We start from the raw sequence: 27,265 nt of genomic DNA on the forward strand, positions 1-27,265 counted from the left end.
CAGCCCTCGACAGTCCGCCCGCCGCCTCGCAAGCACGTCAGCCCCGTCCCCTCAGCCCCTTTCGCGTGACCAAACCCTTCTTACAAGGCATGCGGAGACTCGTCTCCTCCCCCGCCTGGCGTCTGCAGTCGACCTTGCACGATACGAACCCCCCCCCACGGCGATCGATTGGCCCCCCGCCTTGCCTACTCGCAGTTTTCGGACAGCCCGGACAGCCAGGACGTGCGGGGAAAAAGAAAATAAAAAGGCGCAGCATGGCGTCCGGGGAGCCGGTCCTTGGAAAAAAAAAACAGAAAAAAAACAGACCAGACCAGACCAGGCGAATATCACATGCCCTGATGTCCGGTGACAACAGACCCCTCGGCGCGAAAGTCTCCGGGATTCCGGGCAACCCGGCCTCCAGACAGCCCCGCGTAGAACCACGTTGGACGGTTTCGATCGTCGCTTTGTGAAAGAGCATCGGCCCGGCGTGCCCCCGATCGAGTGGGGGTGTGGTGTCGTCCTGTCGAGGCAGCTGGACCATGCGGTTTCGAAGAACACACCGGCCGCGAAGCCTCTTCCTCTCGTCCCGATCATCGAATGGACAGCGTCCGAGGACGAGATGACCGCGGGCCGGCTTCGCACTTGGCGCCTTGTCGGGCGAAAACACCGCGGGCCCGTCGTCGCCAGACCGCCTCCGCGTGACCCAAGCCCCAACGAGCTGGTGGCTGCGTCGTCGCCACGCCGGACGCCGACACCCAGCACGGTTGCATGCTGACGGCGTGGCATGCAGTTCAGGGGCGTCTCGACACGTTCTAGACTTTTCTGTCCCTTCCAGAGGGGGGGGGGGGGGGGGGGGGGGGGGGGGCAGTGGACGTGCAGAAAATGTCTCGTCAAAAGGCCCCTGCTAGAGCCGCTACCGAGCGCGCCCGGTTCCCGTGACGAAGTGTTTCCCCTTGTCTCTTGTCTCTTTTTTTGCTTTCGCCTGGCCTCGCCCTACCTTTTCGTTTCCTACTTTTCCCGTCCTTTCTCTCCCCGCCTCTCTCCTCCTCCCCACCAAACCCCGAGGAAAAAAAAAAAAAAAGGCGCGGATAAAAAAAAAAAAAAAAAAAAAAAAAAAAAGGCAAATCAAGCGCGCCCATGTCAACCCCAAACTCTAGCAATGACGGAGAAGCAGGGCGAGAGGGGGAAGAAAAAAAAAAACACCAACAAAAGCAAAGCACGCGTTTCCCTTTTGAGCAGCGCTATGTTGGCCTCGGTAAGCTCGTCGTAGATCCACCGCTCCTCGTGGAGCCCGCCGTCGAGAACATGGCCGGCGTCTCCTCCATCTTCTGCCGCCTGTCAAACTCGGTCAAAAAGGTGTGGACGCTGTTGAGCGGCATGTACTCGAGCAGCGGGATGAACTCGCTGGGGAACATGGCCGCCCCGTGGTCCTTGATGTCCTCGTTGACGCGGTTGATGCGCAGAATCTGCTTCCACGACACAATCTCGTCGCCGACCAGGAAGGCCGGGAACCGCGCCAGGGCCATGTCCTCGAGCATCCACGCGTTCCGAAAGTACGGCCGGTTCAGGAAGCCAGAAATGGCCTTGTAGGTGGGTATCTCGCGCGGGTCGGTGACGCCCTCGGGGACGTCTGTAAAGTGCGCCACGGGGGCCATCCACTGCATGATGGGAGCGTAATTCTCCGGATGGGCCTCGCGGTCGCCCGGCTCGCCAAACGAGGGCGGCATGCACTCGTCCCACGCGCGGATGATGTCAATGGCCAGGTCCGAGGTCGAGTCCTTCAGCCCCAGCCAGCCAATCGTCACCTTGGCCTGCCGGTAGGCCCTGGTCATGGTTGCGCGGCGCTCCGCCTGCTCCTTGGCGTCCCGTCCGTTGATGCACAGCAGGTCGAGCCAGATGCGTAGAGGCCGCGCCCCCGCCGGCTCGGAAATCATGTGCTTTACGTTCTTGAGGACGGATCGAAGCCAGCCGGGAGCCTTGTCAGACAGCCTGGACACGGGGGGCCGTTGCCGTTGCCGTTTCCGTGCCCGGCCCTCCTGCTCCTGCGCCTGCTCGTGCTCGTGCTCGTGCTCGTGCTCGTGCTCGTGCTCGTGCTCCTCCTCGTCCGCCCCCTCCTGCTGGTCCGCGTCGTCGTCCTCCCCCGCCTCTTGTTGGTCGTGGCCGGCGCGCGCTGCGCCGCCCCCTTTCTTCGACTTTGCGGTTGGTGCGGGAGCAGGCAGAGACGGGGCCAGCAGCACCGCGCGGACGTGCCGGAGAGCCTGGGCGACGCTGGCGGGTACGGGGACGCTCGCGCCGTTGAGCTGGATGGCTTCGGTGACGGTAATGTCGCCGTAGAGGGCGGACAGGCCAGTAAACTCGGACGAGTCGCTCAGAGGTTCGTGCACCAGGCGGCAGACGAGCCTTTCGTTGACGTCGGCACTCGCTGCAGGCTGCACCTCCAGCAGACGTATCTCTTTCTTGCTCCGGTCAAGCGAGCGGTATCGGATCCGAGGCGCAGCAGCATCGTAGTCCGCCATTGTTGCCCTGGGGAGGAAGGAAGGGGAAGGGGGGGGGGGGGGGGTGCGTGGGCAGCTCGTGCAGATCAGCAAACGAAAGGTCAAGACTCGAGTCTCGTGCAGATGCACAAGCTTTCTTCTGCTTCCTTTCCTTTCTAACCCTTTCCTGCCAACGTCACGAGAACCGGCTGGTTTGGCGGCTAAAGGTGTGGCTCGTTACGGAGCATGTGCAAGTGGAATACCCTTCCCGCCCGTCCGGAAATGGCAAGTTTATTTTTCGACGCTAACTGTGACACGTCATGCCATGGCGTCGATCGGCAGAAAGCCATGGCGGGAATCTGGTCTTGACTCTTGATCGCGCTACCCCCCTTTTCATTCTGCATCGAGGGTTGCTTTACCCTGTCAACCTTTTCCAAAGTCTAAGCTGGGGATTTGAAATTAGCCTCTCGTCCCAAAGTACCGTACCACGCTCACCATTTCTCACCAGTTTCAAGAACCCACCACCGACTGACTGCAGACTGCAGGGGAACAAAGAGATCAAACAACCGGCAAGACTGCGACCGGGGAAATCCTGCAGCCATGTTTTTTGGGGCTCGAGCAGGGCGAGTCCAGTCCACTGCTTCGCACCCGTGACCAAGGCCCTACCGATATGTTTTGTGGAAAGCGTCTGCCTTCCCCTCTTTTCATCCTGGTTTCTTTCCCCTAGTCCGAAAGTGTATAAAGTGTTCGTGACGGATCCTTGTCTCCTGCCAATCTATGTTTCATTTAGGTTATACAATAAATTCCTTTTTTTGTTTGTTTGCTCGCCACTGACTAATCATCATCATTCTGTAGTTTACTCTTCTGCCCTGCCAGTCCTGTTAAATGCTGTTGCCATGTTGCTTCCCGGGGTCACGCTGCAGCTACTGGGGTGAATACAACCTTGATCCTGTCAATGTCAGGGTCAAAAAAAACTATGCTCTCCCACATGGCCCAAACGGGACTCTCCCGGGTTCCTGCCGCGTGGGTCTCCGGGCCACAATTTGGGGGCTTCTAGGACGGAGACTGAGACGAGACACTCTGCCAGTTTATCCTGGCTATTCAGAGGCCAGAGCCTTGTTCCGCCAGGGGACCGTGGCCGACTTGGAGAGGATGTGTCAACAAGCCCAAGACTTGGTAGCCCAGGTATTTGCAGGCCTTGATGATGATGATGATGATGATAATGTTGTTGCTGTCCAGGGTGGTCGTGACGTGGACGAAAAGACGTCGGCACGCCTTGACGTCGGCTCCCTCGCCTCTCTCAACGAAAAGGGAGCAGCTGAGCAGCTCGACACCGAGCCCGGCGTCGGGTTGGTCGAGCTGCGGCTGTCCGCGGAGCTGGAACAGTGGAAACAGTCTCAACATGCGGCCGGCAACGTTCTGCCCCCAAAAGGCGCCGGACTCACTCGAGCGTCGGACAGGGTTTTGCAGCTGTTCGGGGCCGCGGGATGGCCCGAGGCCATGACGACCAACAACGCCTTGTTTGGCTGCGGCATGGCCAACTTGCTGATTGGCGCGGTTGACGTGCAAACCCTGTTCTCCAACTACGTGACAGACATGGCCTTTTACTACGAGCACGGCTATGATGGCGTCTTCCCTTCGCTCGACTTGCTCCTCGACAAAGGGCTGCAAGACGGACACGCGCGGAAAGCCCCGGGGGGCCGCGAGCGGCGAGACGGCGTCTGCATCGGCAAGCGCTACATACAGGGCAAGATCAGGCTCGAGGCCAAGCACAAGGGGCGGCTGGCCAACCGCTCAGCCCGGCTGAGCAGGCGTTTGGCGCAGGTCGTGGCCCTGTCGGAAAGCAGCCTGCTGGGCATGGCGGCCGAGGTCGCGGCGCGTGGCTTCGACCCAGGCGCCATCATGAGCGACCTGGTCTTCAGCTCGCCCGGGACCGATGTCGTCGACGTGGGCTGCGACCTGGTCAACTCCGAGGTCATGAACTCGCTGCTCAGCACGGCCGACATCACGGCCACGGGCGTCGTGAGCGAGGAGGCCCTCCGCAGAGTGTACGACGCCTTCGCCGCCACGGGGGCCAGGATGCTGACCCAGCGATGGCACGAGCCAGTTGCCAGGATGTGCTCCGCGCTGTACACCTGGCACATCCAAAACGACCGGCACATGTTCTGGCGCCGCGCCGTCCTGGGGTGGCCCAAGGCCCGCAAAGCGCCGGCCAGGCCGCAGCGCGAGGCGGACTTTGACGAGGCGTTTGACGAGCAGTTCCGCACGACGGGCTTCAGCAGGCCCCTGGGCGCCAGGTACGCGTGCAACGGCGAGGAGCCGTGCGACCACGTCGCCCGGTTCTTGCGCGCCTCCCCTCGCGCCCACAGGAAGCTGCTTGGCGACTTTTGGTGGCACCTCGTCACCGGGCCGCTGGACTATGTCGGGGGCGGCAGGGTGGACGAGCGGCGCGAGCAAGAGCTTGCCGAGGGCTCGCGGGTGCGCATGGCTGAGCTGTACTCGCGCGGTCTGGTGCACCAAACGGTCTGGCTCGTTGCCCACGCGAACCACCATGCCTGGCAGGTCAACTACCTCTTCGAGGCGGCCATGTTTGGCAGCATTCTCGACGGCGGCAAGCTTGCCGGGAAGCTTGATCGGCAGCAAGGCTGACTCTTGGCGGCACCTTGGCAGCAATTGTTGGGGGCTGTTTGGTTCGGCCATTTGCCCCCGTTGATGACTCGGGCCTCTGCTTGGTCCAAGCAAGCGGGCCAACTTCAAACTTGTCTTTTTGATTATTCAACGTTGGCCCCCAATCCTCAAGTGTGCCACTTTGTTGTTGGTTGGTTGCACCACGACGACGACGACGACGACGACGACTACGACGGGTGGCCCTTTTTTTTTTTTTTTGTGGCCTGACCCATGCTCTCTTCCACCATGTCCGTGCCAGGGGAGTCGGGGGCCAAGTGCAGTCTTGGCACAACATCACCAACCTTTTTGGTTTCCCTTTCCGTTCCCTCTACCCTCCTTTCCTAGAGCGGGCCTGCTTTTCCGGACCGGGCCGCCCCGCTCAAATGACGAGCAGCAGCAGGCTGCAGTTTGTCTTTCCGACGCCATCGGAGACGACGAGTTGCGTTGGATTGCGTTGTCTCATCAAGCTGGCTTCCCCGACGAGTCCAAGCTCTTGCCGGAGAACCAGCGACCCGCGCGTCGTCTGTTCACGAGCCCGCATTCGCTTGTCGTCCAAAGTCCGTGCCGCGAGACTGGGGGTCTGGAGGTCCGACCAAGAGACTCTCGTTTCGCTTATCGACGTGCCACAGGACGGCACAGATATTTTGAGCCTTTGTTCCGGACGTTTGTGTGCTGCCCTGCCAGTGCCCACTCACTGCTGGGTAACCGAGCAGCATGGGGGAGGGGGGGGGGAATGGCTTGTTTGTTTGCTTTCAAGAAATCCAGATGCGTTGATGGATTATTTTTTTTTTTCCTTTCTTTCTTTTTTGGCATCTGTGCGAGCTGTGGGGCGGCCCGTGCGGTGCAGCTCACCCCTGGTCCCTTGGGCTGGACGTTGCAGAATGCAAGGTACCTGCGTACTGTACCACGTCCGCTCCTTTGGCTTTGTTTCAGGTCCTCTGGTACGGGCACGGGCGCGGGCACGGGCACGGGCACGGGGACTTGGCGGCGGGCGGTGGACACAGTACGGCGCTGTGCGGAGTGCGCACCGAGTACTGCGGAGCGTCTGGTTGCATTTGTAGGTAACCAGGGAGCCACGCCGTTCGCTTGGCCGAGCAGAAATTCGCCTCGACGAGATATGAGACATGAGGCATGAGGCATGAGACAGGAGAAACGGAAATGACAAGTGAGAATGAGAAATTAAGAATGAGACAAGCCTGACAAGATACTTTCTCGCGTTGCACCGCCCTGCTGGGGCTGTATTGTGTTCTGCTCGCGGATAGATGTTGACAAGTTGGCAGCCCAGCCAGTGCGTGACCGGCCGGCCTTGCAGATGCAGATGCATCAATACCAACAACCTGCAAACCTGCAGACGTCTGAGGATGACCTCCCTCCCACCTTGACAACCTTGACATACAAATCCCTGGTAGTCTGCACCTGTCGGTTGGCTCTGCCCTTCTCCTTCGCGCCTCCTCCCCCCCCCTGAGGAGCGGCCTCCGCCCCCAACTCAAACGCCTTCATGCGTCCGGGAGCACGGCGTGCAGAGCACCGACCAAAGGAAACTCGTGGTCAGCCTGGCATAAGCAACTCAGCCGATCGTGTCTTTTTGCATGGGCCCCCTTTTCTCCCTGGGAATGCATGCCAGCTTGTGCTCCGTATCCGACAGGTGTCTTTCTTTCGCACATGCGTGTGTCGCAGCACAGAGATGGACAGCTCCCCTCTTCATACGGCCACGACTGCCTTGTTCCACATGATAACAGCCTCGACGACAGCCTCGACAACAAGCCTCGAGCCATGACATGTCCGCTGTGATGACGTGAATGCCCGTCCCTGGCAATGCTTGGTAAACCGTGCTCGTAAACCGTGTTTTTTTGTGGCAACACTGCGCTAGCAAAGGTCGGGGGGTCGTCTCGTAGATCCCAGCAGCGGGAAGTCCTAGGATCTGCATGAGCGCCAGGAACGGAATGGAGGAGCCGGATATGGGGTTGCTTCAGCAGCCTCGGATAAATCCGTGAGTCGCCGCAAGTCGGCTTTTCGAACCCGGGACGCTTTGCTGGTCTCTCGTCCATGTGTTCCCGCAAACACCGAGCAAAGAGAAAGGGGGAGGAAATGAAAAAAAAGGCAAAGGAGCAAGACGCCGCCAGATGCACCAACATCAAACGTAAACCAAGGTCTTCCCGATACCGCTTCAGGCAGGCCCTCGCATGCTCTCAACACTTCAAGGCCGACCATCCCTCCGTCCATCTCAGCCCGCCCATGATGAGCACCAGTGCCGCCCACGACACAACCACGCTCGTAGCCCCGTAAAGGTACGCGCTCCGTCTCCGCAAGCTGCTCAGCTCCGCAACCCAGGTCGAAACCGTCGTCAGACAGCCGCAGAAGCCATCCTCAACACCCTGGAGGACCTGGCACCCGACGACGCCCCCGATCGGCAGGTGCGCCATGTCCCACGCCATGCCCAGCACCGCCGTGCCGAGCACGTTGGCGGCAAAGGTCCCCAGGGGGAACGTCGCCAGCTTGCCGTTCAGCGCCAGCGCGAGGCAGAACCGCGCCAAGCAGCCCGGCGGCGCAAACACCAGCGCGTACACGACCTTGCCGCGCCACGAGTCGTCGGGCGGGAACACGGCCATCAGCACGGCGCCCAGCCAGCACCCCCAGCCCAGCGCGACAGCCAGCGGGTCCAAGGCCCTGCGGCACCAGCGACGCGGCACCGAGGGGACGAAGCGCTCCGCCGCGGCGGCGCAGTGGGCGCCAAACGCCAGGCCCGACAGCGACAGCGCGAGGGTGGTGACGACGACCGCCACCATCGCCATGAAGGAGTAGCCGCCGCTCCTGCTCTCCTCGGGCCTGGTTCCGAACCCCGGCGCAACCAGGTCGTCGGACATGGCGAGGAACAGGTCGCGCATGAAGCTGGAGAAGCTGGTGAAGCTGCCGCAGAATCCTGTCGCGAGGCCAATGTACAGCGGCATCGTCTTCTTGAAAGCCAGGTGAGCCTGCTTCGCCGCAGCGCAATCCGCGGCCGGGGGGGGAGCGCACGCTTCTTCTTGGTCACTCTTCCTGGCGTTGCCGCCGGCGTGCCTGTCCACGTGCGCGGCCCACTCGTGGCGAAAGAGCTTCCTGTCTTCTGCCAGGAAGCCCATGACGAGGCTGCCTCCAAAGTTGGCCCATATGGTGGTGAAGATGACGGGCGTGTCGGCGTAGTGCGTCAGGGCGGCGAGGCCGACCCGTGCGAGGGTCCCTGCGAGGGCGAAGAATACGAGGTACGATACTGTATATAGCTGCGTGAGGGCCCGGGACGCGGGCTCCTGGCCGGGTCTCTCGTCCGCTGGCGGTGATGCGTCCAGCGGCGAGTGCTGCTGCTGCTGCTGCTGCTGCTGCTGCTGCAGGCTTCTGGTTCGGTCTAGGCTGGCGTGGCCGTGGATGCTGCCGTCGTCCGCATCGTCGACAGGACGCGACGCGGCCAGTTCGTTTAGATTGAGGTACGTGTCCGGTATGGAGTACGCGTCTTGGTCTGCAAAGCTCGGTCGCGGGAGGTGCGTATCAGAGTCACCGACGGCCGGGTCGTGCGTGCTGTGTGTCGCCAGGGGCTCCTGGTGTTGTGCGTTCCGGACATTTGCTGATTGAGCGGCTTGAGGAGACGGGCACGATGAGTGATGGCGGACGATCTCGGGTTGCGGCATGTCGCCTGCGAGGTGTCTTGGGAACATGAAGCTTCACAAAGGCCTGGGCCTGAGGGCGGCTTTGTCGTTCCGTCCGGTAACTTCCGTTCAGAGGCGGGTGGGGCTGGATGACCGTAGGCTGGAGGCTGGTGAAGCAACAAGATGTGGCAGTGCAAGTTCCTCCACTGCACTGCGACGCGAGCAGTCAAAATGAAAAAAAAAAACACAAATGAATTCATCCGAATCGACTTTAACCATCGCTTCTGCAAGGCCTCGATGCATCCATGCGGAACTTGATCCTCCCACGACAAGAATCACCGTCCCTGACCCGTCCCGAGTCTTGAGTTCTCGAATCTTGATCCACCATCACCACAACCCTACGACGTCATTTCCCAATCGTCAGAAACAAGCGGTCGCCAATATCGCCCAGCCCCGGCCGCAGCATCCCCTCCCTGGTCAGCTCCCTGTCGATACCCGCAATCCACAGCTCCGTGCCCTCGGGCCACTCCCCAGCCGCCTTCTTGACCCCCTCCTCGGCGCCCACCACCGACAAGACGAGCACCTTCTTGGCCCCCCATTCGCGGAGAGTCTCAATCGCCGCGGCGCACGTGCCGCCCGTGGCAATCACCGGGTCGAGCAGGATGGCGAGGCCGCTGGCGCCGCCGCCGTCGGGGGCGGACGAGCCGGAAACACGGTGCGGCAGGTTGTTGTAGTATTCCACCGGGTCGAGCGTGGACGGCTCGCGGTACATGCCCAGGTGGTGGACGGGCACGGAAACTGGCAGGATCGTCTGCACGGCTGTGTCGCGTCAAACAAGTCCAGAGACGATGCAAAGCGGGGGTGATGATCCTTCAGGGAGGGTTGCTAGCTTGCCTTCGACCATGCCCAGGCCAGATCGGAGCACGGGCACAATGCACATGGTTTGAGGCGTCACGGTCGTGCTGGTGAACTCGAACCCGAGCGGCGTCTTGTCCTGCAGCCGCGCGGTCAGCAGGAGGGCAAAAAAAGGAGGGTTGGGGGGGGGATTGCAGTCCGACAGGTTTGGACAAGCCGGCCGTTTGCGCACCTTGGATCCATCCACGGCCGTCAGGTTGGAAGCCAGCGCCTCGGTGGCAAGGATGAGCGAAATGTCATTCACCAGGCTCTTGACGGCCTTTGAGTCTGCGGACTGGGACCGCAGCTGGGACAGCTTGGCCTGCAGGCTCGGATGGTGCGACACGTGGACGTTGGGCAGGGCGGACATTGTGGTCGTGGACGTGCTGCCGGGCCGTTGTGCTGGCGCGGAATGACGATTGACGATTGATTGATTGATTAATTATTGATTGATTGAAGACGTGATTGAGAGACGAGAAAACGCAGGTGCACTGTGTATGATGTATGACCGAGGTGAGGGGAATCTGCCTACGACGAGGGGTATTGTGCTTCGGCAAGGCTGTTCTGTTCTGTCTGGTCAGTCTGCCGCCGTGACATGTGGCCCTTTCTCGGGACCAACACCAGCGGCGAATGCATAACGGCAGCGGCGCATTGGCCGCCGGCCATCAGGTCAGTCAGGTATCTGATTTGCATTCAAGTGCAAGAGGCAAGAGGCAAGACTCAAGACTCAAGACTCGAGAATTCGTCGTTACAGTGTATTTGGACAGTGTATTTGACGACCCGCCTGCGGAGTGGGCCGAGGACGGATCGTGCCAGGTTGTGGGACCCGGGCTGATGCTGGGGCTGGTGCTGGGGCTGGTGCTGGGGCTGGTGCTCAGCCATCACAACCTCCAACCTCCAACCCGCAACAGATGGTTCGCAGCACACCAAAACGTCCGCACCGCTGGCCACCCGACCGGCTCGCATCCTCAATCATCAATCACACCGCAAACGCCTCCTCGTCCAGCAGCGTCTTCTCCTCCCAGCACTCCGTCACCCACTTCTCCCCAATGACGCGCGGCACCCTCTTCCAGCAGCTCACCTCTCTCCTCACCCCAGCCGCCGCCGCTGCCGCCGCCGCTGCCGCCGCCTCGTCGCCAGCTTGCCCTGCGCCATGCCCAACCAGCACCACATGGGTTGCCCCGCCGCCCAGCTCGTCCACCACCTCGCCCCCCCCGTACTTGACGTAACGAACGAGCCTGTCCAGCGCCGTCGGCCGCGCGCCATCCGCGACTCGGAAGTGCACCGCCGTCCCGCGGAACAGGAAGCTTCGGAGGTTTCCCATGCCCATGCCCATGCCCCTGCCCATGCCCCGCTCCTCCAGCTCGCCCAGGAAATGGTCCCGGTCAAAGTCTCCCGCCTTTTGCAGCCTGGGCATGCCGGCTAGGATTTGCCTCAGCTCGTCCACCGACGCGTCTCGCGCAAAACTGTCCCCGTAAGGGTCCGTGTTCTCCGCCGCAATGGCGTGCATCTCCCCCGTCGCGTGGAGCAGGTGCGCCTCTTCGTAGGGCAGCAGGAACGGCGGATGTTGGTGCTCGACGCAGTCCCGTATCCATCGCGGACGTATAATGTTCACGTCGCCCTGTTTCAGGAGGCTGGCCACCTTGACGACCTTCTTGTCCGCGACGAGGACCACGTGTTGTCCTCCTGGCAGGGCGCGCTGCGAGACTGCGCCGCCGTGTTCTTTGATGACGGTCTCGAGCTGCGTCTTGGTCCTTTTGTACGGCTTCAGCGATTCGGAGAGCACGCAGAATTCTAGGCCCTCGAAAACTCTGGAGCTCTCGCCTTTGAACTCTGCGGGTGCCTCGTCCTGGCCGGCGATGAAGAGCTCCCGCTTGGCCCGGTTGGGCTTCCTCCGCTTCCTCCTGTGGTCTTCCAGGGTCATGGCTTTTTCCTTGGCCTCCTGTTCGACGCGCTTCCGGAGTTCCTCAAACTCATCCACGGATAGGGCAGTGTCCCAGCTGCGATCGAGGCGGAGACTCCGAAACCGTGGAAACCGCAGCGTGTAGCCGCGCGCAAAGCTATCCGAAGGCGCGACGCTGGCCGCCTTGGCGGACACGACGACCGAATCCTTGGGCCGGATCCACACGTCTGGCCGTTCCATCTGCTTGCTCTCCCCGCCGGCCAGTTCAATGTACCTCGTTGGCGGGTTCTTGCGATCCCACTCCATCCACTTGCCCTCCGTATGATGCCGGATCTGTGCGTAATCCTCCCCGCGGAACCCGCCGCCGACCTTGAAGAAGCTGAAACATTTTTCGGCATCTGCGCCTGCTTGGACGTGGTTGCGGGAGGCGCGCAGGCCGCACAGAAAGCTGGACAAGGTGCCGCCGCGCCGACCCGAGCCGTAGTAGCCGCCGACGATGACGCAATCCAGGGATTCGCCAAACTCGGACATGTACTCGGGCTTGACTTTCAGCCAGTCGTCGTTTCGGCTGTTGAGCCTGTACATGGACCGCGGGTTCTTGAGCACCAACCCTTCCGATGCCGTGGCCACGACTTCCCGCAGCATGGGCTCGATTTCGTCTGCCGAAGTGGCGCTTTTGTACGGGTGGATTTCGAGCCGTCGCTCAACCGGCTTGATGGCTTTTTCGAGGGCGCGGTGTCTATCACGAAGCGTGTACTGTGTAAGTGACTTGTCGTTGAGATGGAGGACGTCAAAGACCCGGAAAAGCGGGCGATGGCCGGACGCGTTTGATCCCGAGTTGTTCTGCTGCTCGGAGAGCGCAGCCGTCTTGAGGGTTCCAAAGGGGACAATCTTGTCGACCGCCATGTCCCAGGTAATCATCTCGCCGTCGAGGATCAAGTTCCTGACGCCCGGAGCAAACGCATCCTTCAAATGGCGCGTCAAGCTGGACGTCTTGTCCAAGAAGCCGTCCCCGTAGAGATACGTGTAGTCTTTTGCCTTTCTCGACCAGAAACAGAAGCGCTTACCCCCAGGATGGGAAGGGTCGTCCACCATGTGCATCTGCATCCGTTCGCCGTCCAGCTTTTCCTCAATCCAAAACTCCGGATCCTCCTCGGTGGGGCGCAGGAGATCAATCATTTTCTGGAACGAAGCAGGCATCTGAAACTGCGCCAGCTGCGGCTGAAAGCACTGCATCAACGAAACGGCAGCGTCTTCCTGCTCCAGCCTGACTGACGGGTCGTGCAGCTCCCAGCAAACCCGCCGCAAGCTGGACGAGACGCCAAAGAGAACGTCTCCATCCGGATGCCACAGGTAGAGCAGCGTCTTTTCCGTCGCGCCAACCTTCATCTGCTTGAGCATGATGCGAATCAGCCACAGCATCTCCTCGGCATTCATCCTGTTGTAAAACGTCTCGAACACTCGCAGATTTTCCGCCTCGCCCGTCGAAGCGGCCAGCTGGTCGAGCTGCTGGTTCACCTCGGCAATCGTCATGTCCCCGACTTCTGTCCTCATTGGTCTCTTGGAAATGACTTCGTAGCATCTTCCTGCGAAATCGCCGGCGAGACGCGCCGCCATGGTCTGGCCAGGAATCTTCCAGTGAAGGAGGCTGTAGCCGTCTTCCGAGTTTTTGTCAATCTTCATCAGCTTGACGAGCAGTTTCCCAATGGCGTTCTCCTTCAGGCCGTAGACGCCGCGGTCGCGGTCCTTGTCGGGGAGGATCAGGCGCAGCGCGGGATAAAAGTCATTGCCGACTTCTTTGCGCCATCGATTGATGAACCGTTCAATGAGGTGGCGCCGTTGTTCCTGAGGTGAAAGGGAGGTGGCGCCGTGCGGTCCCTTCTTACGAGCTGGAACACCACCTGCCGGCTGCTTTCTGATTTCATTGAGAGGGTTGAAGAGGTGAAGGAACAGGTCTGAAAAGGCCAGAGTTTTGGAATGATTTCTTGGACGATTGGGGTATCTTGAATGTTGGCGTACGGTCAGCTGTTGAAAGCGATTGAGGGATGGAAAGTTGCAATTCATTCACCTCTGCTCGAGCTCTTCCTTTGCTGGACCCACGGCCCCATATTGCATCTCCTCCTCTCGTTGTGCGTCGGCATCAGGCGAAGGTGCTCTCTTGCGATCGCCCATCCTGCTCGCCGGGAGCAGCGCGGCTACCAGAGTTGGCGGAAATGAGCCGGTCACGGGATTGCAAGCATCGTGAAGGCATCCCTCGCTCGAGAGCAATGACTGTGCATCGTTGATTATATGTTGGGTCTGCGGCTCTGTCCTGTACAGTGTACGGAATAGAGTCTAGACTGTGATTCGTGAACGGCTGAGGGAAGCCATGATTGGCTCGAAGCATTCGACATGTGGCGAACCCCATCTTTAGCGCCGCAGCCTAGTAGCCTAGTGTGCACTACCAACTGCCTACAGACCTGGACGCCGCGTCATCTTCTCCTCGCGAGGTACTCCGAAGGTACCGGGTACTTGGAACCGATCAACCCTCTTTACCACTATCAACATCTTCTTCATCTCTTGGGTCGGACTCAGACAACGATTTCCTTCTCAAACAACCAAACGTCTACCCGGCAAATTCAAACACATCTTCCGCGAGAATAAAACGCCGAGTCCCAGCCCATACCCTGCAAGCCGGTGCCCACCCGCAATCCCCAGACACTTCTATTCAGCTCCGACGAGATTTCTGCCTCGATTCAGCCCCCCTTCGATCTGTGCGACCAGCGATGAGGCGTCCAAGGTGGAGTTGACGGAATCGCCGTCCACCTTATTTTTCAGCTCAACCGCTCGGCAGGTGTAACGGAACTTGGCCTCCAGCTTCGTATACTCGGCCAGGGCTGTGAGCTCGGTGACACCATCGGGTGTAGGCTGACACCTGGTGCTACGGGCTGTGCGGAATCTGGTTTTCCACCATGGGAGACTTGCCTCTCAGGCTCTTGTCGGTTCCGCCGGGTCAGCCAGCTCCGTGGATCCCTGACCCGCCGCCAAGGCGCAAAATCGAGTGGCGAGCACACGGGGGTCCCGGGACCGGCGTGTTGGCTCACCGTCGTCCTATCAGGAGCGGAAAACTAACTAGAAAGGACATGAGGATAAAACGCCGCGCACGCGGGTTCAAGTCCTATCCCAGGCTCGAAGCCAGCAATGTCTCACATGTCGGCACCGAGGGGGCGTCTAATGGAAGAAGCAGAAATACAGTACATCTTCTCCGTCTCTCCATCCAAGCAGTATTGACATCTTTGCTCAACTCCGGACAGTCCCATAGCGCCTCGTCCTCACGCGAACAAGAGTAGATTCGGGTGTGCCGTTTACACAGAAATTTGCCGTTGACAAGACGAGAACGCGCTATTGTCATTGTGCACGAGCCCACACAGCAATGTCCTTTCCGCGTCGATCCACAAATATCAGATACTCTGTTGAAGTCTCGTTCCTCAGGGCTGCAAAGGACGCTGTCCAGCCATCCCAACATCGGGTACATCACGACGACTCTCGCTCGGAAATCCTCCGTCAATGCAGGCACGTGTTGTCCCAGACTCCGGAAAAGGTCATTATCCGCTGCAACAACGAGCACATTACCAAGCGATCATGGCAATCGGCTCGTTTCGACGCCTGCGTCCTGCAGCCGTGGACATGCACGCCTTCCGCGTGCGATTGCGCCTCTGATCACAGGGGCGCCACCCTGCGCAGTCCGATGATTGACCTGGCGTCCAATCATGCCTCCAAGACGGACGAATACATGCAAGCCCTCCATTCAACCCAACTGGACGTGAAGACTTGCCGCAACCTGAGCATCTCGATACAACCGGGAAACACGTTCATGACATTACTCGAAGCCAAGAAGCTAGCGACGACGGCATGGATCACCGAGATGGAGATTCTTCGCCTCTTCAAGGAGAAGCACACCTCCGTGATCCAACCCTTGTCGACGCATTCTGCCGTGGGGACATCCCATCTGGACCGGGACAACACGGCCAGGGATCCGCTCCTCCAAGCCATGACGGATTTACACCTCCCTTCGAGAATGCACAACCCGGCAACCCAGCAGCACCTGCAGCACATATGGGCAATCTCCAACATGCGACGCCTCGAGAGGGCGTTGGACAGCACCTCGGGCGAGCTGCTGGGGTTTACGTTGCGCGTCTACGACGACGACGACGTAGACGACGATGACGACGAACCGTGGCTTGATTACCACGCCATCGGGACGTTTCGTCACGCGCAATGGCTTCCATTCGTCCAGGCGTCGAGCACTTGGGTGCGATTTGTGGTGGCGGTTGGGAAGACCATGTTTTTGTCTCCGGATAAGTACAAGTTGATGGTGGGCAGCCTTGAGAGGGAAGTCGGTCAGGCGGCGACCGGAGGCGAGCGCTGGAAGACGATATTGGAGACTTTGGGCGTTGGGGATTGTTACGAGGAATGGGTGAGCATGGCGGAGGGGTATACCGGCCAGGGTAAAGGGTATGACTTGTAGCAGTGTTGCTGCAAGGGGAATGGCGGGAATGTTGTAAGGAAAGGGGGCAAAAAAAAAAAAACATCACCCAGAGCAGCATCATGCGGCATGCCTGGATGGAGAAAGAACACGAAACGGGGCAAAAACAAGGGGGGGAATTGGGGGGAAGGGGAAGGTGCGGTTCGCGGCAATAACCCATCCCATCAGTAGCTTATCCAGGCGTCCCAAGTGCTATAGAAAAAAAAATGACTGTCGACATTGCTACTAGCCGGGTCGGACGTCGAAATGCTGAAGCTCGACTATTCACCTGGGCCGCCCCGGTCGTCTCTTTCTCTTGCGAATCGACCAAATCTGCTTCCTCGTCGCCACCCTGCCAAACCAGGAAAAGATCATGCCTCTCATGACAATAACCATTGTCGCAAAGGCCGTGGGAACTGCACACGCCCAGCTGAAGAGCAATCATGAGCAAATATGCTAGGTTGGAAAAAAAAAAGACGCCCTGATTATCCATGTCGCACGGTATGGAGAGCACTTACAAATACCATATGCCATTGTGGATATCAGGGAACCCCTCCCTGTCGAAATTCTGCCCGAAAAACCCTGTGATAAAGGTCATGGGCAGGAAGACAATGGCCACCATTGTCAGTTGCTTCATTGACTGCGACTGGTTCGCCGAGATGGTGTTGAAGATGAGATTGATGAGATCTTCGGAGGACTGCTTCAACTGCGAGAAGGCTTCCGTGATGATGATGCAGTGATCCAACACGTCTCCAAGATACGTGTGCGTCAGGGGCGTCATGGTGACGCCGCATGCTGCGCTTCCCGGCTCCCGTGTCGCATTCTCCTGGGACAAGAGTGTCCGGTGGTCGCGCAGGACGTTGACCAGGTTGTCTATGGGGCTGAAGAAGCGAAGCATCTTGTTGATCTCGCTGATGCAGATGTAGAGCTTGCGGGATTGCCTGATGGAGGGCGAAGTGAGCACGTCAAGCTCCAAGTCGGCGAGGAGCTCGGTATACACAGCCGTGAGGGGCAGGGCGAGATCGATGATGGCGTCGATGATGGCTTGCACGACAAACGACGCGTCACACGATTCTCGAAGAATAGTGCCGGGCGTGCTCAGCCGCGTGACAATGGGGCTCTCCACGTCGGCGGCGGAAATCTCAAAGAAGGAAATGACGGTGTTGTCGTTTGTGAGGAAGATGGAGACTTGCTCGGCAGACACGGCCATTTTGTATTCGGCCAGCGTCGAGTGCCGCTCCATGAACTCGGTGCGAGCGTCGTTTCCAGATGCGTGGTACCGCTGCAGCGATCGCAAAGCCCAGGTCTCTTGACACGACAACCCATGAGCGGGCCCGCTGTTGTCGTCGCGGATGCGATCCTCGGGTCCTACTGCAGGGTCTATTTCGGGGTCCGTCTCGCTTCGCTTGTTGAGAACACGGCTGACCCATCCCTGAAACATTCTCTTCCACGATGAACGGGACGCCAAACTAGTGGAGTCGGAAGAGACGTCATTATCATCATGAAATATGTGGACGAGCTTCTGGAGGGTCATGATGATGAAGGCATGGTTGGGATACCTATATGAGCTGGAATCTTAGTGTCTTGCCCTCCTGCCAGGACACGGGAGGTTTCACCAGCCTCTATGGCCGAAATGAAAGGGGAGGGAGGTGGGGGGTTAAACAGACTGACCATTCAGCTTTTGTCCGATTCCTCAAGTTCATAGTATCCTCCAATGCTAGTCTATGAAGCCCCTTCTGGTTTCCAACAGCCTGGACAACGTCCCAGCTCAAGCCGTTGACGTTGATCCATCGACACTTGACCCAATCCTCTTGCGGCTGGCTGTTTAGGAAATCAATAAATGTGCTATTCTCGAAATGGCGCTTGACCATGCGCTCGGTGGAAAAGTCGACGACTGTAATCTGGCATTCGGCGCTCAGCGCAGACACGGACGCGTGCCCGCCGTCAGGGAGCTCCGGGTCGTAACCGGGTTCCGAGCCAGGCTGCCAACCGTCCGGCAGACCGTACGAGTCCAGGTCGTTGCCCTCGTCAAGGGATTTGAATGTGGCAGTGCGGAAGCTCCGGCGTCTGGACACGCTCCCGCCCTGATAGTTGTCGGGGTCGGACCTGGGCGATGGATTGCGGGCGCCGACTCGACAGGGGGACAGGTTGCGCGAGTCGAAGCTGGGTTCGTAGGTGACGTGGACGGAGGAGCTTGTTGGCGGTCGAGCATCGAGGTTCGAAGCTGCGGCTGCAGGTTTCCCATCTGGCGTGACGCCGCTCAGGACTGGGACGTCCCTTTTGGCCTCCCCGTCCATCGAGGTCATGGTGTTGGGCCAGGTCGAGGCGCCGCCACGTACGGAGTACACGTTGCCAACACCTGGCGTAGCACAGAAGGGAAGCAAGGACGGCAAAGCAGCTCTGAAAGAGCCCAGCCACAGCCACGTTTCGATGGAATTGGGCTAGAGCACGTCGACGTTGTTCAGAGGGATTTGCAGAACATGGCTGCTGCGCGGTAGGGCATGCTGTCGAGTAGCACGGCGAGGCGAGGCGAGGCGTAGGTCAATGGTCGTCCAGAGAAGGGAGCCGGGGGGGGTGGAATGGGGATGATGCAGGCCATCGGGGAGTAAGCCGTGCAGCAATAGGCGAAATGCCGAGAGGAGGAAGGCATCCCTGGCGACGTGATGTCTGGTGGCCAGGAAATTAAAAGCCGCGGGGGTTCAGCAGGAAATGGACGGCCGCAAGTGTCCAGCTGATGTTGAGACATTTGCATCGGGGCAATCAGTGATGTGCAATCAGTGATGTGATGCAACCAGGCATAGGTTACATACTGCATGTGGGGTGGCGGGGTTGACGTTGCCCTCTGGGCGCAAGGCCCTCCGCCCACTGGTTCCTCGGGCTCTGCTTTACTTTTGGCCGTGCAGACCAAGCCAGACGTGTTTCGGCCTCAGGCTGCCACACAATCTTGGCTTATGCAAACACGGGCAACGTACGTCTTACAGATGGTGCAATGTGGTATTCAATGTAACAGAAGGTGGTGGAACTGCGTCCTGCGTGGCTCGTAGGCTAATCGGGACCAAGGTCGACGATGCATACGAGCCTTGATGAACTTGATCAATAGCCATCTTTGCGCTGCCATGTACTCCGTACCTGCGTTCCTGGGGAGGCACTTGAAGGAAGCAGTTGGAGAAAAACAAAAGAATCCCGGCATATATGTACGCCGACATAACATGTATGTTTTATTCATGTTTAAACACCCGTCCATGCAATAATGCATGAACGCTGTACAGCTATTGCCCGCGTTAACCCCGCAGTGGAGTCATTAATCTATGGATCCAGTCCCTTTCGGGTTAGCATGCCCCCTCCCCTGAAATCTTGCATATGCTGCTGCCTGGCATTTATGTATGCTTTCAATTTGTGCTCATGCTGGAGGGGGGGCCCTGGAGGCGGGGAACCTGAGTTTTAAGGTTGGAAGAAGGATAAGAAGTGGGGAATTCGCCAGAACGAGCTAGAATAATTAGCTACAAGAATTCAACCTTCCTACAACCCACTACTTTGGCCCCATGGTCAGTAGAATTATTTCAGGTCCGTCCCTTCTGCCATTCATCCGGTCCATCGTTTTCCAATATTTCGCATCTCCACCTTGCTTTACATCAGCCAATTCGGGTTCACGTGGTTGCAGCAGCCGCACGCATTGGGTATGTCTCCCAAAGGTTTCTGACGGCCGTCTCCCGTCTCCCTGAATGAAACCCCCACAGACCACCTTGTGGCTTTCCACGATCGGTTGGTATCGACAGGCAATGCCGCGGTTAATCCCTGCAAGGGGGAGGTCCGGCTTGACGGGCCGGTCGCCAAGAGACAGGCTGCGGCATCACAGACCTACGCTGCTACACCCGGGCTCCGTTGATTCCTGTCCTTTTGGACCCCCATCGTGTCTTGCACGGGACAATGTCGAACCACGGCCCAAGCTGGCCATGGCACTAATTCCACTGCATGGCTGGCAAAAGACAGACTCGCCATGTGCGCATGACTTGAAGACTGGTTTCCTGCTGCGCAGCGCTGCATGTTTTGCCCACATCCGCCGAGTAGCTCGGGACGAAACATTCAAGAGCAAAGCACCCCCGTCATGTCCGTCGTGCAGCGCCTCGACGAGTTGATGAAAGCGGGGGCCAAAGCTTGCCGAGTTTGACTTGGCTTTCCCTGGGTATCCGCACGATCGTGTGCATCCTTATCCGGCGATTTAGCCAGCTCGATACCGTGTCCCAGAGGTGGGTTCTGCGAACACGGTGGCCTTTGAATGCGGATACTTGGAAGCTGGCCCTTTTTGGTACGCCCAAGTTCGGTGCCTTTGAGCACGCGGAGTACGACGGCTACTCTGCACTCCAGATGCACTCTAGATGCGAAACTATTGCAAGACGAGGGCCTCTTTTACGGGCCGTCCCACGGAAACGGTTGTTGGAACGCAGAGGCGCCTCTGACGCGGAAGAAGTGCGTCTTCTGGGCCCACCACTGGAGGAACGGATGAACTCGAGTGGGAGGGCAAAGGGTGGAACGCACTCGGTGAATCACGAATAAGATGGCCGCAAGCATGCAGGGTCGCTTCGGGCGCCAACCAAGAGGACCCGTTGTCGGCAAGCGCGGCTTCATCTCCCGAAACTACGTTGTTCTTCGGGCTCTCCAACGGTACAGACCCTCGAGGTTGCAGTAATTCATCTCCTTAGCTTCTGCTCCATCCTGGGACACGAAGCCTATTCGCATGCGTGTCTAACTTACCGGCCGGCAGGGCATAGAGTCGCACTGGTTGTCCGCATTGCCAAGCGGACGGCATCTGGGAAGAAAAGTGCGTTGCGCATTAAATCTGTCCTATGGTTGAAGTAGTAAAAATACAAAGCTAAATTGCTACGAGTACACAAGGTCGGGTAGAAATACAAGGTTTGCAAAGAAAGTGACGGTAAATCTGGTCTATAACAAAAGCAATCCATCTCCAGCGCCCGGCAGTCCAGCACCGTCGTTGCCCCTTCCGTCTAGCAAACAGCAATGCAACTCTAAATAAAGAAATCAAAAATAAACGAAAAGAAGAAAAAAAAGAAGAAGAAAAAGAATGGGTAAAAATCACATCCTAGAGGTGTACAGGACAGGCTTAGAAAGGGTTATTCTAGCTTTATTTGACTGGGGAAGGTCCTGAAGCAGAGAGTTTGGCAGGCTTTTCGTAGGTTGCCGGGTTTTCTGAGGTCACATAGTCTGAGGCAGTACGTGATTTCGTCCTGGTTCTTTAACCCGATAATCGTATTGCAGAGGCCCTTGCACTTTTTATAGCCGCGGACCCCGGTGATGTAGTACTTATAAAGGTTGGGGCAGAATGAGTCATAGCAGATACCGGAAGTCAGGCCCCGAGCCTCAAGCTCTGGCTCGACGTCCCGGGCCTCAAGCTCTGGCTCAACATCGCGGGCCTCAAGCTCTAGCTCGACATCGCGGGCCTCAAGGTCTTGGTCGATATCCCGGGCCTCGAGGTCGATTTCCTCGAAGTCAGGTTCAGCCTGCCTAGCCTCAAGATAAGGGATGGCTTCTTCAAAACCAGCGTCGCGGGCCTCGAGGTTGAAATCGCCGTCGTCGTTGATCTGGGCGGCGATAGGGGTAGCCGCAGATATGGCGAGAGCCAAGACCGTTCCGACTGAGAACTTCATTTTGAATATGGGAGGAGGGAAGGGGGGGGGGATGAGGAGGTGGAAAGAAAGAAATGCAAGAATGAAGGTGAGGATGACTAAAAAAGAAGAGAAAGGGAAAGAAAGAGAAAAGAGAAAAGGCGAGACTTGACGGCGGACGAGGGCCTATAAATAATGTCTGGTCCGGACGATGGTGACAGGTGGTTGGCCCCCTGCCGAGGAGTTGCGGCCGCCCCGTGTTTGGGGTCCGGACCACGAGACGGGGGGGGGGGCGCCTGTGCGAAACGTGGGATAGCGATCTAGGTTGTCGCGTGGCGTAGCAATAGTATCAACGAGGTAGGCGCAAGGGTGGCACCCACGGCGGGCTAATTACTAACACGACGTTTGGCTGTTAAAAAGGCCAAGTGGCTAGCCGTTGCGGTTGGGTAGCTGGGGAAGTTGAGCCAGCCCAGACGCCGGTGCGAAGAGGCCGACGACAAAGCCAAGTAACCAGCCAGCCAGCCAACTAGGCGGAGGCACCGGCGGCAAGGACAGACCAGGCACCCCGACGCCCACTCGGCAGTCTCCCATAAGTATCAAGTAGCTCCACGAGGCCACGGCGGCGCGCCCGAGCAAGTCCCCTTGCGGCAAGTCGGGCGGGCGCAAAACGTGAAATCAGCACGTCGGCCGGGTGACGGTCCATCCTGTCGACTGCGGGTTTGCCCAACATATTCATGCTGGCCAAGACTGCGTCCGTTTGAAAGCCAAAGAGAGAAGGCCTGCCTGCATTTACACACACCCGCCCTGGCGGGGGGGGAAAGTCGCAGGCCCGCTGCGAGCAGCAAAGTGCTCTGCAGAGGGACGTGGACGCAGTGCCGCATGAGGAAAGGCTCGCTTGGCCATTGTCGGGGCTGTTGCGTGGAGGCAGGTTTTGAATCCCGATGCGGCGGTACGGCACATGCGCAGATGGGCTGTCGCAGTCGAGGGCGAATCGGCCACGGGCTGAGTCTCCGCGCAACAAGGATTGGACCGAGCGTATCCCCCCCAGCCGTGGCTTGGTTCTGGCCCCAGATGGGCAGGCAAACGGGGATGCCCGGGAGCGAGCGCGGCCGTTTCAGGCTAAAACGGCCGGCCGGGCAGCCCGACTTCTCGCAGAGGCCAGCGCTTTTCTTTTTTCCCCTGGCAGCGACGCGGTCGCAGACGGCAGCCGGGGCGTCGGCGGCAGCTGGGGTCTGGCCTGCGTCCTGTCGACGGGGATTTTTTTTTTTTCTTTTTTTTTTTTTTTGGGCAGAACGCGGCGCGGCTGTCACGGCCGTCGTCTCGGACGGCGCGTGAGAACAAGCGCAGCCAGCAATCGAGGCGCAATCCAAGAGCCGTTGACGAGTTCCAGGCCCCCCGCTGGTGGGGGAGGGGGAAACAGCCTGCTCGCCTCGGTAATCGCAGCTCGCGTAACACGTATCAAAGAATCCTCCAGACCGTGGCGGCCTTTCCGGCCCTGGACCCCGGGGGGGGCGGGGGGGGGGGGCCGGGTGGAGACCGACGTGGACAGTGGACAGGTGGCTGGCCGCCATGTCCCGTTGCAGCAAGGCTGAAATGCAGCCAGCGAGCAGACGAGACTAGTCGAAGCCGGTTCCATCGACGATGGGATTGGGGGGACAAGTGTCTTTTCGGCGGGGGCTGCCCCTGGCCGGGGCGACTTGACGCCACGGCAGTCTTGAATGGGCTGGCGTGGTTGGCGACGCAGTTGTCGGCCGCGGGGACGAAGGCGCAAGGGGGGGGATGATGGCTTGCTCATGGCTCGTGGCAGACGAGGCAGTTGCTGGCCGCTGACCCTGGGCGTCGGCGTCTGGGTCCGAGGCGAAAAGCCGCGCTGGGCGATGGGCTGCGGCGGCATGGGTGAGGACGGAGTTGGGGATTTCGCAGCATCAAGCAGCGTCAAGCAGCGTCAAGCAAGGCGTCGGGCGGCAGCAAGGTTCCAGATATCAGCACGCAGCGCCAAAGAAGCGACGGGCTTCATCAAACGCCAGTCATGTCGGCGCGGCCAGCCAAAATCCCACTGTAACAAGCATCATCATCATCATCATCATCATCATCATCATTGTTTAATCCGTTTCGCTGCAGCACGGTGTTTCTTTGCCCCGGCGTTTCATGTACATCCTCCAGAAATAAATGAAAGAGAAAGATAAACTCCGGAAAAAAAAAAAAAAAAAAAAAAAAAAAAAAAAAAAAAAACCACGTCTTCTTCCCGTCCCCGTCCCGTCCAACTGTTGCAAAACAGCTCAGCACAGCAAAACGCAACGCTCCCACACGCCGCCGCCCCTCTACGCCCACTCCAGCTCGTCAAGACCCGACTTGTGCTGCGGCCGGGCCAGGCACTCGACGGCCTCGTCGGCGGTCCGCGCCACCCCCAGGATGTCGGCGTACTGGGGCCCCACGAACCCGCCCCGGACAAGCTGCCCCAGCCAGCCCAGCAGGCCGTCGTAGAAGCCGTCGACGCTGAAGACGCAGATCCCCCGCCTGTGGATGCCCAGCTGGTACCACGTCACAATCTCCAGCAGCTCCTCCATGGTGCCGTAGCCGCCGCTCAGGGCGACGAAGCCGCTCCCGGGGGGTCCCTTGATGACGCTCTGCATCATGAGCTGCTTGCGGGCGTGCATGTCCCGCACGACGGTCTGCCTGCCGAACCTGGACAGGTACTGCCGGTCGGCGCTGGTGTACTCAAACTTGGCCAGGGCGGCGGGGATGATGCCGTGGACGGCGTCGGGGCCCGACAGCCGCACCAGGGTGCTGGCGACGGCGCCCATGATGCCCGTGGTGCCGCCGCCGTAGACGAGCTTGATGCCGTGGGTGTGCAGGGCGACGCCTAACGACCGCGCGGCTTCGAGGTGCGCAGGGTTGTTGCCAGAAGACGAGCCGCCGCTGGAAAGGAGAGGGGAGGGGGGGGGGGGGGGGGGACGAATGTTAGCTCAAGGAGAGGCAAAGGGGGGAAAGAGGAGATGAGGGGAGGGTGAACACGCACAAGAGGCAGATGACGCGGGACTGGGACTCGGGGGTCTCAATGGGCGGCAGCTTGGCTACCTGGTGTCCCAGCACGAGCTGGTTGAGCATGCACAGCGCGGGCGACTCCACCGTCGAAAGCCAGGACGCCTTGTCCGTGACGGCCAGGCTGATGCTGACGGCCTGCTTGCGGTGCAGGAACGGTATCAAGCTCTCCCGTATCCACTGCAGCTGGCCCAGGCCGTACCGGAGCGTGTTTGCGTGCATCGTGTCGCGCCCGCGCCGCAGCAGGATCTCGCGCTTGCCCGGCACGGCTCCGTCTCCGCCGGGGTCCGCCGCCGCCGCCGCCGCCGCCGCCGCCGTCTCCTTCAGGTAGGGGTGGAACTCTGGGTAGCCAATGGTCTTCCAGACGCCTCGCTCGAAGCAGGGCCGGCCGCCGAGCAAGGCGCGCTCGAGGTCCCACAGCTCGGCAAGCTCCTCCAGGAGGCCCCTCTCCAGCATCTCGCGGCCCCTGGCCTTGACGAGCGCCTCGTAGGCGGGCTGCTGCGGAATCAGCAGCAGCGCAAAGACCTGGTAGTCCCTCCGGAAGGCTTCGCGCAGGACGGGGATGGTGAGCGAGGTCGACCCCCCGACAAGGACGGGCAGCCGGTCCGCGGCCGTCAGGCCGTCCAGGAGGGCGGCGGCCTCGGCCACGAAATCGGCGGGCTCCTCGTCGGCCTCGAGGTAGTCCACCAGGTGGTGCGGCACGCCCTCCATTTCCTCCGGCCGGGGCTTGGCGGTGGCGATGCTCCCCGGCTTGTAGCACTGCAGGCTGTCCACGGAGATGACCTCGCCGAGGAAGGCCTTGGCAATGGCCACGCCCAGCTTGGTCTTGCCGGAGGCGGTGGGGCCGAGGACGGCCACGACGGGCTTCCGGGCGAGCTTTGTGGTAAGCATGTTGCTGCCACGAGAGCAGGCTGGCCGAGAAGGGAGAGAAGGGGGGGGGGGGGGGGGGGCGGGGGTTGTTTGAAACACGACAAGCTAGTGCAGACACCGCTAGTTTGGCAGCTAGTTGTCGAGGTTTCCGACACTAAGACGGGGACGGTGAAGGGGATCGGCGCAGAGGGCGGCACGTTGCAGCTTGGGGGGGAACCGAAACACGCCTCCGAGATGGTGGACCAAGCCTGTATATAGACGGCACCGGTATATAAGACGTCCTTGGATCTGGCAGCGCCAAGGCGGCGAGCTGCGCCGCTATTTATAATGCCCTCTTTGACACAATTCTGCGCAGGAGAGCCTCTGCTCGGCAGCGAGTGAGGGCCAATCCTGTGAAAACACGTCCAGGTGAGCCATGCCTAGTGCTTACGAACAAGTCGCCTTCCTAGCTACATCAAGCAGGCAAATGAAGCAAAGAGCCCGCTAGCGAGCGCCTGCGACCGATGCAGTAATATCCATACTATTGCCGGCGATGCGGCTGAAACACGGAGCAGGGGAAGGCTGGGTTCGAGTCACGAGCCCGGTGCCGACTGCCCCACTCCGGACTATTGCCGGCCAGCGGAGCGGAGAGGGCGAGGATGCGGAGCAGATCTCTACGCAGCAAGCATCATCATCACCATCATCGTCATCAAGCAGCGTTGTTGGCCCCAGGGCCCCAAAGCATCCCTGCCGCCCCCGCAGGAAGCCCCTGGCCGTGGTTGTCACCTGAGTCAAGCGTCTGGAGCGGGACATTCATGTCTTGCCAGGCTGGCTGCCTGGCGCAAAGGCTAGTTCAGTCATGATTTGACAAGCATTGCTGCATTACATGACACTGCCGAGCAGGGCACCCTATCCAAGCGACAGGGGCTCTTGTTCTATCAAAGTTTTTATATTATCGACCGGCACTGCGTGGTGTGGAGACGTGACAGGTTCCCTCGAGCGTGGGGCGGCGGGCGGCTGCGGGCCGGGACGGCCCTCGGAAGTGCGGTTTACGCGGCAGTCGGGGGATCGGCGTTGATGCAGGTGCAGAAATAGCTAGCAGCAACTCGCGGCGGTTTGAGCGCGTCGACGGCCGCAGCCAGCGCGCACAAGCAGCTACCATCCCGCGGCCAGGGGCGAGGACGTAACTCGCCTCGTTTACATGGCACACATTCGCGCGCCGCAGCCGGCACTTGATGGTTACCACCCCCTCCCGCCCTTCACCTTCTCCCCATGCTGTCAGAACCTTACTACGTAGTACATACATAGCACATGCTTTACACTGCCGAACACCACGATCCACCTACAAATGCAGGCCACTCGTCTGGTCGAGTGGTGCGGCATGGTTGGAACAAGGGGGGGCCAAATCGGAGCACGGATATGCCCCGTGCTGCCAGGGTTGCGAGTTGCAGCCGGCTATCGCCATTGCAAAGAGCGGCCCTCGCAACCCCTCCCCACCCCTGCCGCTTGCTGCTGCGTCAACCGATGGCATGGTGCCGCGTGTTGGCGCGTCTTTTCGTGGGCTATTTGAGGCGTCGGTGTAGGCGAGGCGCTTTTGCCATGCAGGACAGGGCAGCTGGGGGCGCACGGCCAGGACAGGGCCCTTCTCGCTTGCCCGCAGCTTGAAACAGCCCAAGGTAGGGACGGCAAGCTTCGTCTGCACTCCTTGTTCC

At 59.7% G+C, this 27,265-nt stretch overlaps 10 protein-coding genes across 10 annotated transcripts; 3 read left to right on the top strand and 7 right to left on the bottom strand.

Moving 5' to 3' along the window:
* Positions 1–254: 254 nt before the first annotated feature.
* Positions 255–757, top strand: UV8b_07774 (uncharacterized protein; the record flags this gene model as incomplete). Its single annotated transcript, XM_043145271.1, has 2 exons — positions 255–272; positions 356–757. The coding sequence occupies 2 exons, from the start codon at positions 255–257 to the stop codon at positions 755–757; spliced, it is 420 nt and encodes a 139-aa protein (XP_043001206.1).
* Positions 758–1,223: 466 nt separating this feature from the next.
* On the bottom strand, positions 1,224–2,498 carry UV8b_07775 (uncharacterized protein; the record flags this gene model as incomplete). Its single annotated transcript, XM_043145272.1, has 1 exon — positions 1,224–2,498. The coding sequence occupies one exon, from the start codon at positions 2,496–2,498 to the stop codon at positions 1,224–1,226; it is 1,275 nt and encodes a 424-aa protein (XP_043001207.1).
* Positions 2,499–3,608: 1,110 nt separating this feature from the next.
* On the top strand, positions 3,609–5,105 carry UV8b_07776 (uncharacterized protein; the record flags this gene model as incomplete). The annotated part of the gene is made up of 1 exon (XM_043145273.1): positions 3,609–5,105. One exon carries the CDS (start codon positions 3,609–3,611, stop codon positions 5,103–5,105), a length of 1,497 nt encoding a protein of 498 aa, XP_043001208.1.
* A 2,207-nt stretch (positions 5,106–7,312) lies between these two features.
* On the bottom strand, positions 7,313–8,782 carry UV8b_07777 (uncharacterized protein; the record flags this gene model as incomplete). The annotated part of the gene is made up of 1 exon (XM_043145274.1): positions 7,313–8,782. One exon carries the CDS (start codon positions 8,780–8,782, stop codon positions 7,313–7,315), a length of 1,470 nt encoding a protein of 489 aa, XP_043001209.1.
* A 364-nt stretch (positions 8,783–9,146) lies between these two features.
* UV8b_07778 (uncharacterized protein) lies at positions 9,147–10,004 on the bottom strand (the record flags this gene model as incomplete). The annotated part of the gene is made up of 3 exons (XM_043145275.1): positions 9,147–9,559; positions 9,635–9,734; positions 9,828–10,004. The coding sequence occupies 3 exons, from the start codon at positions 10,002–10,004 to the stop codon at positions 9,147–9,149; spliced, it is 690 nt and encodes a 229-aa protein (XP_043001210.1).
* A 609-nt stretch (positions 10,005–10,613) lies between these two features.
* On the bottom strand, positions 10,614–13,709 carry UV8b_07779 (uncharacterized protein; the record flags this gene model as incomplete). The annotated part of the gene is made up of 2 exons (XM_043145276.1): positions 10,614–13,539; positions 13,606–13,709. The coding sequence occupies 2 exons, from the start codon at positions 13,707–13,709 to the stop codon at positions 10,614–10,616; spliced, it is 3,030 nt and encodes a 1,009-aa protein (XP_043001211.1).
* A 1,240-nt stretch (positions 13,710–14,949) lies between these two features.
* UV8b_07780 (uncharacterized protein) lies at positions 14,950–16,044 on the top strand (the record flags this gene model as incomplete). The annotated part of the gene is made up of 2 exons (XM_043145277.1): positions 14,950–15,045; positions 15,106–16,044. The coding sequence occupies 2 exons, from the start codon at positions 14,950–14,952 to the stop codon at positions 16,042–16,044; spliced, it is 1,035 nt and encodes a 344-aa protein (XP_043001212.1).
* A 282-nt stretch (positions 16,045–16,326) lies between these two features.
* UV8b_07781 (uncharacterized protein) lies at positions 16,327–18,347 on the bottom strand (the record flags this gene model as incomplete). The annotated part of the gene is made up of 3 exons (XM_043145278.1): positions 16,327–16,471; positions 16,560–17,600; positions 17,713–18,347. The coding sequence occupies 3 exons, from the start codon at positions 18,345–18,347 to the stop codon at positions 16,327–16,329; spliced, it is 1,821 nt and encodes a 606-aa protein (XP_043001213.1).
* A 2,823-nt stretch (positions 18,348–21,170) lies between these two features.
* On the bottom strand, positions 21,171–21,704 carry UV8b_07782 (uncharacterized protein; the record flags this gene model as incomplete). The annotated part of the gene is made up of 1 exon (XM_043145279.1): positions 21,171–21,704. One exon carries the CDS (start codon positions 21,702–21,704, stop codon positions 21,171–21,173), a length of 534 nt encoding a protein of 177 aa, XP_043001214.1.
* A 2,279-nt stretch (positions 21,705–23,983) lies between these two features.
* On the bottom strand, positions 23,984–25,595 carry UV8b_07783 (uncharacterized protein; the record flags this gene model as incomplete). Its single annotated transcript, XM_043145280.1, has 2 exons — positions 23,984–24,581; positions 24,682–25,595. 2 exons carry the CDS (start codon positions 25,593–25,595, stop codon positions 23,984–23,986), a joined length of 1,512 nt encoding a protein of 503 aa, XP_043001215.1.
* Positions 25,596–27,265: the final 1,670 nt, after the last annotated feature.

Source organism: Ustilaginoidea virens, chromosome 7 (assembly GCF_000687475.1).
Source record: "Ustilaginoidea virens chromosome 7, complete sequence".
In the NCBI taxonomy this organism is placed as follows: Eukaryota; Fungi; Ascomycota; class Sordariomycetes; order Hypocreales; family Clavicipitaceae; genus Ustilaginoidea; species Ustilaginoidea virens.